Source organism: Neofelis nebulosa, chromosome 14, assembly GCF_028018385.1.
Source record: "Neofelis nebulosa isolate mNeoNeb1 chromosome 14, mNeoNeb1.pri, whole genome shotgun sequence".
Taxonomy (NCBI): domain Eukaryota; kingdom Metazoa; phylum Chordata; class Mammalia; order Carnivora; family Felidae; genus Neofelis; species Neofelis nebulosa.
In genome coordinates, this window is record NC_080795.1 from 76,643,504 (window position 1) to 76,661,468 (window position 17,965).

Consider the following 17,965-nt stretch of genomic DNA (forward strand, 5'->3'; position numbering starts at 1 on the left):
CGGCGGCCAGGCCTCACTTCGCACGAGGGAGGCTGGAACGGTGACAGGGTCTGCGCTAAGTGACTGGGTTAGGTGCATGTATCCTTCGTAGGGGACCCATAGAAATGGAAGCTGTTAGTGATGTCACAGCGCGGCTCAGACTGCGGTAGCCTCCCTTCGACAAAACCAGATGACTGGCGCGTACTTAAAGGTAACCGGTTCACTATCAATTTATTCGTAAAGAAGAAAAAGTTCTGTTTTCTCATCTGGCATTTTAAAGTCCTCTTTTGTCTCTGAAAACAATAGGAGACAAACTTTTCAGTTACAGTTCTTAAAATGTTTATGGTTTTGACCCATTTTTATTTTTTTTATTTTTTATTTTTTTAATTTTTTTTTTTTCAATGTTTTTTATTTATTTTTGGGACAGAGAGAGACAGAGCATGAACGGGGGAGGGGCAGAGAGAGAGGGAGACACAGAATCGGAAACAGGCTCCAGGCTCCGAGCCATCGGCCCAGAGCCTGACGCGGGGCTCGAACTCACGGACCGCGAGATCGTGACCTGGCTGAAGTCGGACGCTTAACCGACTGCGCCACCCAGGCGCCCCTTGACCCATTTTTAAAATAGGATTCTACTGTAAATTGAAATTTCTGTTAACTCTTAATCATTTGAACAGAGACCACGAATAATTCCCCACAGCTTTTTAAACCCCTTTTTCCACTTACTCTTTTTACCAAATCTTATTTCTGAGCTTAAGAAACATGGCAAAATTATTTTATTTTTTTTATTCTCAAGTTAGTTAGCATGCAGTGTAGTCTTGGCTTCAGGAGTAGAACCAAGTGATTCATCACTTACGTAGAACATCCAGTGCTCATCCCAACGAGTGTCCTCCTTAATGCCCGTCACCCATTTAGCCCATCCCCCGGCCCCCCTCCCCCGCAGCAACCCTCACTTTGTTCTCTGTATCTAAGAGTCTCTTATGGTTTGCCTCCCTCTGTGTTTTTACTTTATTTTTCCTTCCCTTCCCCTATGTTCATCTGTTAAGTTTTTCAAATTCCACATATGAGTGAAATCATGATATTTTTCTTCTTCTGACTAATTTCACTTAGCATAATACCTTCTAGTTAATGGCAAGATTTCATTTTTCATCACCGGGTAGTATTCCATTGTACGTATACACCGCGTCGTAAATCTGCCTTTGTTTTCCCTCCCCTATCAGCCTTGCGACGGGTCCTCTCCTGAGCAACGGAACGTCTAACATCAGGTTAACAATATCAACTTCGAAAGGTCTGGAATTCCAAAACTCAGACCTTAAATTTTCGTGCTAAAAGAATTACTGGAACTTGGTTCCCTGGTTAAACCGTAAATTATATCTGGCTATTTAAGCTGAGCATTTAAATAGTCCAGTTATTGGCAAATGGATGTAATTTTTCTAATTCCTAAAGAGAACTCGTTATTTCAAACCTTTTTACTTCTGTTTTCTTGCATTCTGGGCACTGGAAAGTGACATGTACCGTGAGGAAATTGAAACTGTCCCCACGTTAGATCTGTGCCTGATGGATCTGGGGAGGTCTACGCATCTGTCCTGCTTATACGAAGTTTAAGTTTCCCCTGACTCTTTTCCCTATCTTGCCAGAAACGGCGGTTTTTGATCCTGGTATGTGTGAGACCTGGGGCCGGGCGGCTGTGACACGGGGCTCTGTCCGCAGGCTAGTTCTGTGAGTGAGCCCTTCTTCCTCCCCCGTCACCGGGTGGACGGTGAGACATTGTTCCAGATCAAAGAATCATTCTTCAGGCCAGTGTGTAGGAGTCACTGTGCTCTCACACACTTCCTGCAGGCAGGTGACCTGTGCCCGGGCTTAAAGCCTTCGGTCTCAGAACTCCTCTCTCCTTTATTGTAAGGGCCACGAAGCCGTCTGGTGTGTATGGCTTGTATCTGCCAACATTTACCGCATGTGAAATTAAAAACAGAAGCTTTAAAGATAGTTATTAATCATGAAATACATGACAGTAGCCAACTCATTGCATGTTAACATAAAAAAAATCTGTTTTTATGGAAAATGACTACTTTCCAAAACAAAAACAGTATTGTTTTATATTTTTGCAAATCTCTTTAATGTCCAGCTTCATGGGAGCTAGCTAGATTCTTCTCTCTGCCTCTGGGTTCAGTCTGATGGGACATGTTGTTTGGGTTGAAGTAGTTGGAACCACAAATACGCAGGTGGAAAAGGAAAGAATTTTGACAGCTTTGCACCTAAGTGTGGGTATTCTTTGATGACTCCACCGAAACTTGGCAAGCGGTAGTTTCCTAAAGGTTAGCTGCAGCGTGGATTCTGAAACCACATCAGTAAACTTGTCACACTCTGTCTCATTGAAACGCCTTGGTCCGTCTTCCATTTGGTGGGTTTGGAAACATCGGACCTGGGTCATACGAAAAACACTGGTTCGCTGGGACGTGCGTGTTTTCACGGTCCTGTGACGCATTTCCCTGGGCAGTATGAAAGAGCCGTGTCTGTTGCCACCCCCACCGGTCTCAACAGAGAGGTCTCTCTAGAAGTACGGCCTCATTATCCGTTTACAGTGGTCAGTACTAACTTTCCAAAATTGCAGCGCATACCTGAAAGCTTGAATTGAGTCATCGGTAACAAATGCTGTCAGTTTTTCCTGAAGAGACAGGCTCACTTCGTTCATCTCTGAGAACGTGTCTGCCACACACGTGCGTCGGAGTAACCATTGTCTGCACTTGATTCTTTCAAGTGGAAAGCTGTGCCGCGAGAAAGCCCGAGGTCACCCCCACGCCCCAGCCAGCCACCGACCTCCCGTAAGCACCCTTCTGTTTCATCATGCAGAATAATAGTGGAGATCTATTAAAATTAGTAATCTGTACTGCTTCATCAAGGACATGTTTAAACGAACATACTTTGAAAAAAAAAATGTTTTTTAAGTTTATGTATTTATCTTGAGAGAGAGCCCCAGCAGGGGAGAGGCAGAGAGAAGGAGAGACAGAATCCCAAGCAGACTCCGCGCCACCAGCGCAGAGCCCGATGTGGGGCTCAGACCCGTGATTGATGGCAGGGGCTCTCAGGAGTGCCCGGGCCACACTTGGAACACCACCGCTCTAGGCCAGTTTGCACACGCAGGATGCATATACTAGGGCTCTGGGAGAGCTCGGGGCGAGAGCCGCCCCCAGCGGCAAGCGTAGGAAGCTAGTTATCGAGGGCCCTTTAACCCTCGTGCAGCCCTTTGGTCCACTGAATTGTCCTCACGCCGTCAGCTCCCTGAGGGCAGAAGTGTGTTCCCTGCGTGCCCATCACACGTGGGGTGCTGTGAAGCCAGGGGTGGCCTACGAAGAGGGGCTGGCCCTGGCCTCCCTCCCACATCAAAGCTGCCTCGTCCAGATTTGCGATCCTCAGGGGAAGAGGGACAAAGGATTAACAGCCTTGCGTTTAGATCTGAACACGCTTTGCAAAACCCAGAAGACAGGAATGAAGTGCCCTTACCCCCATCTCTCCCGTCTTGGAGGAAGCTAGCTCCGTTTGGGGAGCAGCCCCCAGGAGGGGCGGTCGTGACCAGGCATCAGGGGGAGGCCCGGATGTAGCAAACCAGTGGGCCCACGACCAGACCTTGGCTGCCGTTCTGTTATCCGACCGGTGCAGCCCAGTGCGGAGACTTATTTACTCGGCACCTTCCTGAGGAAATGTTCTGAAATCTTATTAAAGAACTATTAGAGAAGTAAGGCTCTTACTGAAAGCAGATTGGAAATTTTTTAGCCAATTACCCTGAAGGAATTTCAAGTCTTTCAGTTATCTGTGATATTGGGAAAACAAGAGTAGTCCCACAATTTCATTTTAAATGTTACTTTTCACTTACTCTGCTTTATCTGTAAAAATTCTTAATGGTTGCAGAAGGATTACAAGCTCCCAGGTAGAGCAAAAACACTAGCCCAGGCCAGCCGGTCCAGAGCTACTGTCTGGACCACGTGTGCTCAGTCCCGTAGTTTTTCCTGCCAGATGATAAGCATTTCGTAAACGTTTGCTAAAATTTTAATTTTTGTCAAAAGGATTACAGATAAAATTTTATCTTAAAAGAACGGGCCAACATAACCCAGAAAAACATCAGCCCTTTCATGTTAAATTCAAACAACACAGAACTTACTAATTAAACTTTGGAAGAGATTCACTGAAGATGATTCTGGGATGAATTCCAGATTCACCTCCCACCCCAGAAAATTGCCACAACTGCTGCAACACAACGTCCATATTACAGACTCTTGTGTGAGTCATGGACGGTCTTCAGCCCTCGTGTTCGTATCAGTCTTCCTCTTACCTGTCTGATCTGGGAAGGATCAGCACTGTAGGGAGCAGTTGAGTTAGACATGGCTCCCATCCTTTGACCTCATTTTTCTCACCTGTAAAATTAAATAATATGTCTGCTTCAGACAGGGCCTTGAGGATTAAGGGATAATCTATAATGCATTATAAACCAAAAAGGATTTAAAACGAGACAGGAAGATTGAATCAAGAGGATGGACTAAGAACACATACCTGCTCCACCATCGCCCCCCCCCCCGCCCCGCCCCCGTTCAGAATCCCCTGAAGTGACAGAAACAAGTTTCAAAAGATTGTGGAAGGGAAAGCAGATGAAACGAGAGGCTTGAGGAAACCAAATGAAACACCCCCCCCACCCCCCCGCCATGGAAGAGAAGGGTGCTGTAATGGTGGGGAGGTTTAGGAAGACGTAAAACCATGTCAGTGGCTGTAAACAGGGGCACCAAGGGAACTGATCGAAGACTGCATTTGGAACAGCCAGGCTGGTCTGGCCCTGCTTTCTAACCAGGGATGCTCAGCAGTGCGGTCGTGGTGTTCATTCCCAGGTTACAGCGGGAGCCATGCAAAGCTAGACCTCAGACGGGACCACCCTTTAGGGCAACCAGGAGGCCCAGGGACGGGAAACAAATCACTTGCGTATCCCACCCAATAGCGTACTCTGTCCCTTTTCCGCAACCACCAGAAGAAAGCTATTTTGAACGAGAGGTAGTGTCCGCAGACAGGCAAACTGAGAATCTCAAATCAGAAAATGAACACCTATCTATCCAGCATATACTAAGCATTTAAAAAACAGACTCAACAAACTGACAAACCCACACTTTGACAGAACAGAGCCCAAAGAATAGAAGATGGTTGTAAAGTAAGTAATTAAATCTTCATATGGAGACGAATACTGGGAATCCACAAAGGCCAAACCAGTTAGGGAGGCAGGAATTTAAAAATTAAGTATCAGCAAAGGATAAAGAGCAAGCAAGTATGGGAGAAAAAGGGAGACGGGAGGTGGGACCCAGAACTTCAAAACTGGGGTCACCGGAGTGGGAAAGCTAGAAGGATGAAGGGGCAAAGAGAATTTTGTAAAAGAGAAAATTCAGAAGTTGAAGAAAGACACAAGTTATTACTTACATGGGAGGGCATGTTAGGTGCCAGGAGAGATGTGCGTGTGACATGAGATGAGGGAAAGAAGCAGTGTCGTGATTTAAGAGACTGTCACCACTTTCCTGTTGGAAGGATCTCCTCCACACTCCAAGCAACAGCTCGAGTAGGATAAACATCCGCTGTGGCATCAGACAGACCTGACTTAGGGCTTGTTCTTGTTCATCCTTGGATAGTTGAGTTAACTGCTCAGACCTTCAATTTTATTATATATAAAAGAGATATAATAATATCCACTTCGTCAGTTTGTCATGAGGTTAAGTGCAAAAGAGTATACATCTGTGCACACGCATGCATGCACACACACGTGCACATTGTCGGTGCCCTGTGTATACCAGGTGAACTAGTAGAGTTAACTCCCCGTTTTTGAGAGTTCATGAACCGCTTTGTAGTCTGACCCCCACTCACCTGTCACTTCTTTCCTCCTCATTCAGTCCCTCAGCCAGTCATGTGTTACCTTCGTACCTTCCTCTCACCCCCCAACAAACTGAGACTCTGACCCCAAGGTATCTTGGACACGCTTCTGTGCTCATGCACACTTACACCCTACTCTGTGGAAATACATGCTCATCTTGGTTAGTTTCTTGAGAGCAGAGATCACACCTTACCTATTTCTGGATCTCCATTTTTCACAATGGTGTCTCTCACATAGGAAGTGCTCAAAAGTATACAGCCACACTTGGGCTTACTGTTTCCTGTCAAGTTTAGTCAACAGCCAGAAAATATTAAGTGCCTTTGAATCGTTCCGTCTTGCACCTTGAGAAGTGGGGTAAGAGGAGTGACCTCTTGTTCATCTTTATCCACTAATAACACTTGGTCTTTCTTGTATTGTCTTGGCCATAATTTTCCAATGATTTGCTTACAATTCAGTCAGCGCAATTAACAAACTTTACTGAGTTCCTACCTTGTACTAGGTGTCGTTCTCAGGGAGCTTGAGGTATGTCATTGAATAAACCAGCCCCAAGTCCCTCTCTTGTAGAGCTCACAGTCCCATTCTACCGAAAGGACATAGACAGTAAAAATAATAAGTAAGTATATAGTATGTTAGAAAGTGGCAAATGCTGTAGAAAAAAGTAGAGCAGAGTGATACGGATGACGGTTGCCAGACAGGGAGATTGCCGTCGTGATCTGAACGGACCGTGTTGACATAGTGTCATTTGAGCAGAGACTTGAGAAAGGTGAAGTTAGCCATGCAGATGTCCAGAGGTAAGAGCATTCTAGGCAAAGGGAATAGCCGTGAAAAGAACGACTCCACAAACTTTTTTTGACCTGAGCAAACAAGAAACTCTGCTGTCAGCTGAAATCTAGGGAGCTTGGCTGGAGCAGATTTAGGGATAAGATGAGAGGCCCAGTGGAGTCTGGGCCTTGTTAAATTTGAGATGTCTGTTAGACATTGAAGTTGAGGTGTCGAGTAGGCAGTTAACACTTGAATGTAAACTTTAAGAGAGGTTCTTAGATCGGGGCTAGTTTTTGCTGTTTAGGATGTATACAAAGCAAGAGACTGGACAGAATCACAAGGGAGTTCAGGTCAATAAAGAAGACGAGGACCAAGGTCTGAAGTCTGGAACTCTCCAACTTGAAGAGGTCTGAGGAAAAGGAGGAACCGACAGGTCATCAGGTGAGGTCTAGCCAGTGACACAGGAAGGAAACCAGGAAATGCAGCAGCCTGAAAACCAAGGAAAGAAAGGATGTCAAAGAAGAGGTCCCTTGTAACAGATGGTGAGCAGTCATTTAAGCACAAGGACTGAGAATTGAGTATTGACTTCAGCCACTTGCGGTTGGGTGGTTCCCTTGATGAAAGGTTTAAGGGGTGTCGTGGGGGAGGATGGTTTCAATGGATGTGAAAGGATGATGTACTGGAGGGACGGGGTGAAGCAGGAAAGAGGACGTCATAGAGTGGGAACAGGACACTGAGTGAGGTGGGGAAGGTTTCTGTTATTGGTAATGGCAAGTCTAGGGCGTGACTCTTTTAATGGCTAAAAGAGCCTAGAACAAGATGGATGGACAAGAGTCGTCCAGGGAATTGAGAGACCAGCTTGTTGGAAGGCTCTTCTGTCCATCTGCTGAAATCCCCACGACTTAGGACAGTGATGCTATTGGGAGATTCCGAGTTGGGTGTGGGTATGGAGGAATGGAGCGCAATGGTACTGGGAGAGGGAAGATGCTCCCCCTTCCTCTGGGCCCAACGGTACATGAGCTGTGGGAGATAAAAACTGGAGAAGGCTGCCCGGAAACAACCCAGGAAATAACTGTCAGCGGAGGAGAATCAAGTTTCCAGTGAGGAAGGAGTGTGCCAAGAGGAGGCTGAGACTATATAGGCAGCTTTGCCAGTGGTGGGCTGTGAATTCCAGGGGGCCCTGGGGGAAGAATTTCAGAGTGGAGTAGGTGCTGAGGGTGGACAGCAGCAGGCGGGCAGGACTTTAGGAGTCCTGGGGATCAGAGCATCCTAGTGGTCGAGAGCTTCCCGAGCTGACATAAAAACCAGCAAGAGGCCTGATGAAGTTGGTTTCAGAGACTTTAAAGTAGAAATTGGTGGAGAGTCTTGAAGAGGTTAAAAGGACAGGGGACAGATCAATGTCAGGATTGCCTTCTTGATCCCACAGAGACAGGGTGATCTGGGGACAGAGGTTCTGTCCTCCTCTTGGACCCCTGTCCGTGGAGAGTAGAAGGTCTCAGGAGTGGTAGACTTGGTCCCAGTACTACGGTTTGCTCCTTGACCCCCGTGTTCTCTCCCAGCGTGTGTGCTGGCGGGGGGTTCGGCGGGGGGAGCCTTCTATACGCTGGTTGGTAAAACCAAGAACCTCTGGGAGAGCGAGGAACTTCCCTCTACCACTGAGACGGGGTAGAACAGCGGGGAATGAAGGGCTTGGGCAGACGTGGCCATAGGACCAACAAGGGAAGCCCACTCTTGACCTGATCAGGGAGCAGCTTCCCTGGATCCCTTTTGATGGGAGTTGATGCGTATTTGGCCTACTGTATTTTCTTACCTACTATTAATGTTATTGTATGCGTAAATGAAGAGATTTTTAGTGTCTTTTCCCTTTTGCCTTATGTTGGGTTTTTAGTTCATCCTTGGGAATTAGGACACATCTCTGGTTAATAGACATTTGAGGTGCACGAGATAAGGTGCTGGCAGAGCAATTCGGTGGAGCTGACAGGTATAAGAGTGGGGCTCAGCTGCTCCCAGCTTCCTGGCTTGACGACAGTCTTGTAATAAATAATCAGAAACTGGGCAAAATGATAGCAAATGTCAGTTTCAAGTTTTCACCTGTCAAAACTGAGATTGTCTTATCACCAAACCATTGCTGGACCAAATTATGCTACCTCTTATCCTCCTGTTCATGGGAAACATTCTTCACCCCCCTTTTTTTTTTTTTTATGCTGAATGGTGTTAGGGCACTTCACAGACAAATTTCCAGTCTGCGCTGATGTTCATTACTGCTCAGTCCATTTGATAAAGACTTGGTTTGGTCAAAAAGCTCTTGCTCGACTCCTATGTTGATTAGCTTCAGTGCCTGTCACCGACAGCATCGCATTAAACAGTGGAGGCCTGTCTCAGGAAAGAAAATTCTTGCAGTTCTATGAAGACGTAATTCACTTTGTGTGACTGATAAAATTCTCAAGAACATCAGGGTTTTATTTGTCCTAAGGAGCCATTCTGCTGTAACTTCTGACCTTTGGAAAGAGGACCGAGGTTCATTTAATTTAGTGCTGTTTTCCACGAAACATTAGCCAATTTTTTTTTCCCCCCAACAAAATGAGAAGTTATTTTGACTACTTTGTGGCCGACTGCAGTGCATGAGCCATCAAGAATGTCACAGCTGCCCGGGGTCCGCACAGGACCTACACCAGGCCCGTGGCTTGATGGACGGGGGTGCTGAGACAGTGAGCAGGACGCCCCCCCACGCCGGGAGCCCGGCAGGTTGATGCCCAGGTTCACACTCAGATGTTTGACCCATCGTTGACACTGACATTTCAACAGGGCGTTCCTTTCTGAATTTCTGTCCTCAAGATGAAAAAGAGTATTCTACTTAAGCAATTCTCCTATTTAAAGCTATAAAACCTTAAGAGGGAGGAAAGCAATATTGTTTCTTTCATTCTTGTTTCTGCTGGATTTTTTTTTTTAATGTGAATGTTTCTTTGATGTTTTTTTAGCCAGTCCCTCTTGTTTCTTTCCCTCTCCCGGTAGATCTGTGTGCTGCCCTGAAGGAAAATTGCAACTGTTGAAAGGGAGGGAGGGAATTTGAGGCCAGACAGACAAGTAAAGCAGTTGTAATTCATCACGATCACACGGCAGTGAGTTTCACGTGGACCCTGACTTACATTTCCGGGTGCAAGGAGGGGTCACGGAAACCCCAGAGGGGCAAGTGAGACGTTCGGGGAGGGAGCGGGGCAGGTCTGGGTGAACCGCACAGCCCGCCCCTGGCATAGGTCTTCAGCACGTGGTGACGTTGGCACCTGAGCTTCGAGTGTAGGTGCTGTCCCTTCTGAGCTGTGTGACCTGGTGGCTCAGCGTCACTGTGCCTCAGCTGCTTCATGGTCAAGGATGGCGACTCTGTGAAGGTTCAGTGAGATCATGTCTGCAGAGAGGCGGTCAGTGCAGCCCGCGTCTCACTCATCAGAGGCCCTTCCTCCCACGCCACGCCCTCGCGGAGTGCCAGTTCTCCCATCTGAAGACCTTTTTTTAAAACTCTGTAGCCACACGCGAGTCCTCAGAAAAATTACACATCGCCACTTGGTATATAATAGGTCAGCTGTAAGAGCGACTGCCCTGTTCCTGGGCAATGCTTGAAAAAACCATGGGGCTTAACACAGAACATTCCAGAGAGCGTACGTTCCATCTCCATGCCAGCAGGCTCCCGTCATCACCAGTATGGGACACTGTGTTTAATTAGCTCGTGAGGATGTGAGTAAGCCAGGAGAACAAGATCTGACCTATATTTTGCACATGGCGGAGGCATTTTATACTGAGGAATATTCTAGGCTCGGCATTTGGTCAGTGCTTCTTGACCCTGATGGAAGTACTTGTAGACTCAAATTTTGAAGCCTGTTTCTTGCATCCGTGCCTCGTGTGTGCTGTTCCCCCGCCTGCAAGGCCCTTGCCGCCATCTCCTCTCTGTTCCCTCTCCCTACCCCTTCCTTGGCTTCCCCCCTCGGGTACTCAGAGCTGCTCGAGCATTAACGTTGTCCAGGAAGCCACCACGACGCAGCCGATGGTGGGGGCGCACCTCCTCCGTGGACTCCGTTCGTGTAGAGTGGGGCTGTGCTGGGGGGCGGGGGTGGGGAAGAAGCAAGGACAGGGCTGCTCTGGGGAGCCACGCTGACTCTGGGAGATTGGGAAAGTTCCCCAAGGAAGTAACATTGTGGCTAAAGACTGAGTAGCAGGTAGCTTGGAAGGAGAGGAAAGAAGAACATTTCTAGCAGAAGGCGGAGCAGAGGTGAAGGCCCTTACCCACACGCTTGAGGCAAAAAGGGGCGCCGCCGCCCCCCCCCCTCGTGCTTACCCCTTCCTCCTAGGATCGCCGTGCTGTGCTGCGGCCGTGGGAGCCGATGAGTCTCTGGTAGTGCTCACCTGACAGTGAAGCGTGGGGAGGAGAGCCAGGTGTGGGTTTGACCAACGAGCGTGTCACCTGTCTGTTCTCTGTGAGACTTGAGGCCGGCGCCCTGGCTTTCAGATCTGCAGCATCCTTAGCTATAAAATGGGTATGACACTCGTACTCACCTCGGGGGCTGCCGTGAGGACTCCGCGGGATCTCGGCAGCTGGCATTCGGCAACACTCACAGCATGGAGTTTATTATTCATCTTGCAACTTCTTAAGGTGTTAAGCAACTGAGCTGATCATTTTCCATTTTGATTAGAACTTCTTACTTGATTGCATGGGGTTGGAATAATGAGAATGTTTATTTCCATGACAATCCAGGATAACAAATTCAGGACGATTGTTTCCCTACAAAATTAAGTAGAGTGGGAAAGCGGACAGCCTGAGAGGGTGAGTGGGAGCTCCCCCTTGGATCCTCAAAATAGCGTCATAAACTGCTTATATCTGCCGTGGGTTAGTAATCTAGATTTTTCCATAGGTCTGTTCCTATAAAAAATTACGCCTGATTGAAATATGTTGTGTACGTGTAGCCTCCTTTACATCGTCTGCAGCAGAATGGCCCTGGTGACGGGCTCCCTCCGACCCCCGCTTTCTCAAGGACGCTCTACGTGAGAACGCAGACGCGCCTGTGCTTTGAAAAGATGCTCGGCCTCATCCTCACACACGTGGTGAGGCTGCCGTCACCGGATGGCAGGGAGCCCTCCTGCTCTCCTGTCACGACAGGGTCATCGTGCCGGCCTCCTGATCGGTAGCCACTTCCTGACAGTGACGGCATAGTCCTGGGGAGACGAAACCTGGAGTCTCAGGCCTTGTAAAGCCCACAGGTCACACAGCATCGGGCTTTCTGGGAGGTTGGAGCTAGAGAGGAAGGAAGGTCCTTGCCTTCTGGTGGACAGAACCCGTGGTTTTCCTCCCTCCGCACCCGCGAGGCACCTGGCTCGGGGCAGCTGCACTTGTCCGCGACCCGCCCGCGGTCTCTGCAGACTCTTCCTCCAGGACGGTCTGGTATCCGTCACGCGCAAGAGGCGCGCTCACTCCGTGCTCACTCCGTGCTCACTGGCCACTTGCTGTGGCTCAAGTGTCAAACACAGTTATGAGGCATTAAAGTTGGAAACCTTTGGTAACTGTTTTAGAATACTTCGCTGAATGTGATTCAGACTCACAGCCAAGTCATTTTCTCCTGCGTTTTCATCTTTGTTTACGTTTTTATTTCTTGCGTGTTTTGTTCATTGCAGTGGTGCTGATTACTATGATTACGGACATGGACTCAGTGAAGAGACGTACGATTCCTACGGTGAGTACCTGGCCAGAGTGAACCGGAAGCAGAGCGGGGGGATGGTCCCAGAAACACCTTCAAGATCTTAACGGAGGAGAACGTACCTCATAAAGACGTTTTGACCGAAACAGCAGCTTCCTCTCCGTTCGTCTGCACATATCTAGCTATTTTCAGAAGCTCCTTTAAGATTTAAATTTAATATTTAAAGAGGACCAAATACTCACAGAAGATTGCATAGATTCACATCCTCAACTTAGATTTTCTGTTTGGGTTGATTGCCATGTGCTGATTTTCTCAATTATGGAATCGTTTGCCAAACTGCAGACACTTGAAAGCGTGGCGCTTTTTGAAGTGTCTTCGCTTCTTGACAGTAAAGGAAAATGAAGTCATTGAGTCTGCAGCTCTAAAACGATTCTCCCACCCCCATCTTCATATTTTAATTCCTCTCCGATCGCAAATGCTCTGAAAACATCCCTGTGGGAGTCCTTCCACAAAGGTTCCCAAAGCACTGAGCCAGGGACAGGACGTCAGGCCCTCTCTCCAGCTTGCGGGGAGACAGCTAAACCCGTCTGAATTCAGTGGGAGCTGGTAGAGATGCAGGAGAATCCGCGTCCCAAGTCTCAGTGTGCGGGAGGAGGACAGGTTTAATTAAAAGAATTGGCGGCAGCAACATAATGATGGTAAGAAGCTCCTTTGCCGGAGGGCAAAGAGATCAGAGAACAGGAAGCTTCAATCAGTTGCAAAGCTCTGATAAAATGCCCGGTACTCAGCGCAAGCGAATCAGGATTCTGGTTAATGGATGTTCTGACATTTCTCTGAACATAACTGAAAAACCATTTTCCGGTGTTCCTTTTGAAGTGCATTTTGTTATATCACCTGCCCCCAAGCTGTGATGACCTCACCTTGGATTTTTTTTTTTTTTTTTTTTTTTTTTGTTATTTGTAACAAACACTTAAGAGAAATACCTTGGTTTTGCTGGATGCTGTCCGCTTAAATTGATGCAAGTTAGCTTGAGGGAGTGACGTTGATTGCATGTTTGTATCAAAAGAAGAGGTCATTTTAAGTGTTTTTCCTTCACAGCCTTTTTAAATTGGTCTCAGTGGACACATGGCTTTTCACTTGCTGTACGTTGCCGCAGAGACGTTAACCATTTGCTGGCAGAGACTTGTGACGACTGGGTGAAAGTGCTGGGGTTGAACGGCTGTTTAGTTTCAGGAGGTCTAGATGACGGATGCCTCTTGTTACTCCAGACCCGTGTCTGGGATGGAGGCACTGATATGATGCCTGACAACGAACATTCCGTCACTAGGTGTGTTTCGTATCCAGGAAGAATTGTCGGGACGTTCGCATTCCACCCAACACAACTGTCCTTCACTGAACTCTCCGTGGAAGGGCCCGGGAGCCATGGTGTCGGCGATTCTCTTTCCCTCCCCATCCCCGCGTTGCTCTTTGTGTTTGTCTCCTTTTGCCTGCACACATTTTTATCTGCGTTTTCTATGTTTTTGCTGTTGAAAGAAATCTCAGTGGGGGCGCCTGGGTGGCTCAGTAGGTTGAGCATCCGACTCGGCTCAGGTCACGATCTCGCGGTTCGTGGGTCGGAGCCCCGCGTCGGGCCCTGTGCTGATGGCTCGGAGCCCAGAGCCCGCTTCGGGTTCTGTGTCTCCCTCTCTCTCTGCCCCTCCCCCACTTGCACTCTGCCTCTCAGTCTCAAAAATAAACATTAGAAAGAAAGAAAGAAAGAAGTTTAAGTGATCCTCTTCCCATTCTCTTTCCCATTCAGAAGTATCTTGACGTTTAGCAAAAGGCAGTTAGTTCCCTTTGCTGTTTGAGCTTGTGAGCTTTGGTTAAATGAGTGGCCCAAAGGCAAGTTCTTGCGAAGTCGGTTGCCATTGAAGACACAAAACTCATTTTTCTTCCCATGCTGTTAGGTTTTGTTAATGGGACAACCATTTTCCATTGTGTCTGTGATTTTTTTTTTTTTTTAAATAAATACCGTTGGTTTTTTCCTAGTGCGTCAGGGATATATGTCTTCAATATGCCAGCTACCGTTGGTTCAAGAGTTAAGTTAGATTCTGAAAAATGAAGCCAGTGGGATCCATGGCAGTGATCTAATTGTGATTCGTCTTACTGATTTTAGGGCAAGAGGACTGGACTAACTCAAGACACAAGGCACCTTCAGCGAGGACAGCAAAGGGCGTCTACAGAGACCAGCCATATGGCAGATACTGATTGTACTGTCTGATGTTGTGAAATAGCCAATCTCCACCAGTCCTGTATACTGTTCAAAGTAATTTTTTTCTATGAACAATCCCTTTTTAAATAAATCAAAATGCTTAAAATCTGAATGGATGGAACTTTAAAACTACTTTGTTGAAACATCAACCTGGGCAGAAAAAAGGAAAAAAAAAAAAAAGACATGTAAAATTTTGTTATTTCCAGTCTGTATATGAAAAAAATAGGTCATCAAAAGGAAAAAAAAATAACTTTGATTAACTAGTGTTAAACAAAAAAATAGGTTTACTAAATATGTTAATCCATCCTTTTAACATAAGCCTCACCTTTCATTTTAAAGGTTTCCATAGAAATTTAGTTATTTTATCTTTCAGCCATATGCTAGTTTTTTTTTTCTCTTGCCAACATGCGTAAAAAGGGAAGCCAATTACAAGTGCAAATAATGTGGTATTCTTTTGTAACTCAAGTCTTGAAATGTTCTGTAGTGTTAAGCAAAGTCTCCTCTTGCTTGATACTAAATAAACTTTTGAAAGAAATTTCGTGTGTGTGAGCTAACAATTTCATGTTTTGCTTATTTAAAAAGGCCTTCATAAATAGTTGTAAACAGGGAAAGAGTTCATTTAACAACGCTTGTCATAAAAGGGTTCACACTAAACATTGTACAGCTTACTTAAAAAAATGGTATAAAATTAAATGTACCATTCTCTACTCACCGTAGATTTAAATGCTGTTTAAAGAGTCCAAATGGTTATCAAGCTGCGTGAGTGACACGTTAAACCTACGCACAACCAAATCTTGTTTAAAAACTGGTTTTAAAATAACTATACTGATTTTCTGAAAAACATGTGATCAGTTTTCATCTTGTTGAGCGTTTTTTCACTAGTGCAACTTTGGATTTTTTATGAGAATTTTGGTACCTTAATGAACACCTCGCTCCATGCTGGAAGCAATAAGCACAAAGCTTTTAAAGACACTCTGACTTGACTAATTGAGTCGCACTCGCCAAGGCTGAGGATGTGTAACCCTTAAACGGTCTTCATTGTCAAAGGTAAATAAATCAAATAAGATTTTAATCTCACTTAATTTATCTTAATATAACTAATAAAACCAGGGAGATTACAACTTAGCAAGTTTCATTATCCATTTTAGAGAGGTTTTAAGATCACCTAAATTCTCATTTTAAAAAGTTTAATTTGTTTTAGTAATCTAAAAAGCCTTAGTTCAGTCAGTTTAATTGGGGCCAATTATTCCCTATTAAACAAATGTAAAACCTCATAACTAGTGGTTTGTAATACGTTATTTGGTTAGTAATTGAGGGCACTTCTTAAAACTGACAAATATTTAATAAAGTTATTCTTTTAATCGTTTGGGTTAAGTTTTTTTTTAATTGTAGATTATATAAAATGTTTAATTTTTATTTCTTAAGAGATTTCCTTCTCTTTGAGTAAAAAGGCCTTTTTTGTTTGTTTGTTTGTTTGTTTGTTAGGAAATGTCAGCCATCTTGGGAAGTCAAAGGAACGGGTTGTGCCCGGGGAGCAAACAAAGGTACGTGCCTTTTGTTCCAATTATTTTGATGTGTTGCGGGAGATGAAGACAATTTCATGCTTATCTAAAGTCACATGGAAGATATCCCATGCTGGTTCCTATTACCAGCACTAGTGATTACCGCGAATTAACTCCTCCAGTCAGCAAAGAAGCTTCCTGAACGTAAACAAGTCAGACGCAGTCAGCTTTGGTTGTGATGCACAAGGCAGAGACACCGGTCGTCCCACTATTTATGAATATCTGGATTACTTTCTTCGGTAAAAAAATACGTTTAGTCAACCATATGAAAAAATTTCCAAACTATTAAGGGAAAAAAAGCAGTTTATCAAGCCTAATGTATAATATGATCCCAGTGTTATTTTCTAAAAACGGACTGTGTGGCAGGACACCTGGGTGGGTCAGTCGGTTAAGCGTCCGACTCTTGTCATCAGCTCAGGTCTTGATCTCAAGGTTGTGAGTTCAAGCCCTGCGGTTGGGCTCCATGCTGGATGTCGAGCCTGATTTGAAGAAAAAAAAACAAAACAAAACTGTGTTCTCTCTATATATTTACAGGCAAAAAATTACACTGATAGGCTGCAGATTTTTGACAATACGTATCCTAGGGCTTCTGAAAGTATGATTCTGTGTGTGTGATTTTCCTTTCTGATGTTGCAAAACAAACTATTTTATAAATAAGTACTATAAAGTATGTTTTATGAAATCGCATAATTCTTTTAAAAATTTGGGGATCTGTGAGGGAAATGTATCGTTAGTTTTGGTCTCACCATATTCTTGTGTTTTTCTGAACCATCAGAAACACTGCTACTTAAGCTCTTACATTCCCAGAGAGTCTTATGTTTTTAAAAGTATTTGTATCTGAGCTCTGCCCCTTCCTGTGTACCTTGGGACAGCAGCTCAATGAGAGTGACGCTTATCTCATATAGTTGTTACTAAGAATTAAGTGAGCGAATGTTAAAGGGTGTTTTGTAACCTGGAAAGTCATACAGTAACGTGAAGTGGAATACACATATTTAATCAGTATTGGAAATAGCTGAGCGTTTTTCCCCTCCACTGGCCAAAATTAGCCTGAAATCAAATTACTGTTAGGAGGAGAATAGTTCTTTTTAGTCTCATGGACCAAAATAAGGTTTTGGGGTTTGGGTTTCTGAGGGGTGGGGAGAGTCTTTTCTTGCACGAAAAGGGAATTTTTTTTCAATGTGTAGTGTTACACTGAAGGTTGTCACTACTTCCCTTCCATATTAAGTAATTTTGGAGGGGGGATTAGCACACTGAATAATAAATGTAGGTTTATTAAGTGAGGGATTAAAGATCGGTCCCCAGAGGGTAAACCCCCAGGCTTACCCCCTCTTCAGAGCTAAGTCTTAGGAATTATTGTTCGATGTTATGTTTATTTTCATTTTTTTAAAGAACCCATAGCTCCCCTGGACTGTAAAAAGGGATTGTGAGCCAGAAAGGTCTGGAACCACCAGGAATGCTATCGGACAAGAAACTTCCTGCTTGGCCTCAAGGGCTTCCTGTACTTGGCATGTACCTGCCAAGCCTTATCTCTCCCTGTTCCTCTGAAGTAATTTGGAGGGCGATGGAAGGGGTGGACTATAACCATACATGCTGGCCCCCGCTCCTTCGCCCACGGAAACCAGGCCCGTTCTCCGGGACGTGGCCTGGTGCCCTCCCTTCTGTGGCCACCATCCCTCGGCCCTCTCTGAATCCGGTTGGTACTCTTCGTTTCAGCGTTGATGTCACAGGACTTAGATTGGCTACAAGTTGCTATTGCGACCACAATAGTGATAATAGCTTATCACTCTCAGTAAGTGATTTCACTGAATCCTTAAAGCTCTAAGAAGGTGAGTGTCCT

The 17,965-nt window shown here is 45.6% G+C and overlaps 1 protein-coding gene and 1 long non-coding RNA gene across 7 annotated transcripts in view; one reads left to right on the plus strand and one right to left on the minus strand.

Moving 5' to 3' along the window:
- Nucleotides 1–17,965, plus strand: part of KHDRBS3 (KH RNA binding domain containing, signal transduction associated 3) — a 188,142-nt gene that overhangs the window by 164,375 nt on the left and 5,802 nt on the right. For 3 of the 4 annotated variants that reach the window (XM_058699162.1, XM_058699163.1, XM_058699161.1), the window contains exons 8-9: nucleotides 12,293–12,351; nucleotides 14,471–15,101. In XM_058699162.1, the coding sequence (XP_058555145.1) occupies nucleotides 12,293–12,351; nucleotides 14,471–14,562 (151 nt within the window). In that variant the 3' untranslated portion in view covers nucleotides 14,563–15,101. Of the gene's footprint in view, nucleotides 1–12,292; nucleotides 12,352–14,470; nucleotides 15,102–16,051; nucleotides 16,111–17,965 lie in introns of those variants that run through there. The other variant, XR_009253552.1, reaches the window with a different exon arrangement.
- Nucleotides 1,402–5,605, minus strand: LOC131494685 (uncharacterized). Of its 3 annotated transcripts, none has more exons than XR_009253555.1 (4): nucleotides 5,428–5,605; nucleotides 4,304–4,385; nucleotides 3,848–3,980; nucleotides 1,402–2,741 (listed from the first exon to the last, which is right to left on the minus strand). It is a non-coding gene; the product is annotated as an uncharacterized LOC131494685 (long non-coding RNA). The 3 variants fall into 3 exon arrangements; XR_009253554.1 differs by having other exon boundaries at nucleotides 1,402–2,398; nucleotides 2,595–2,741; nucleotides 3,848–4,385; XR_009253553.1 differs by having other exon boundaries at nucleotides 3,848–4,385.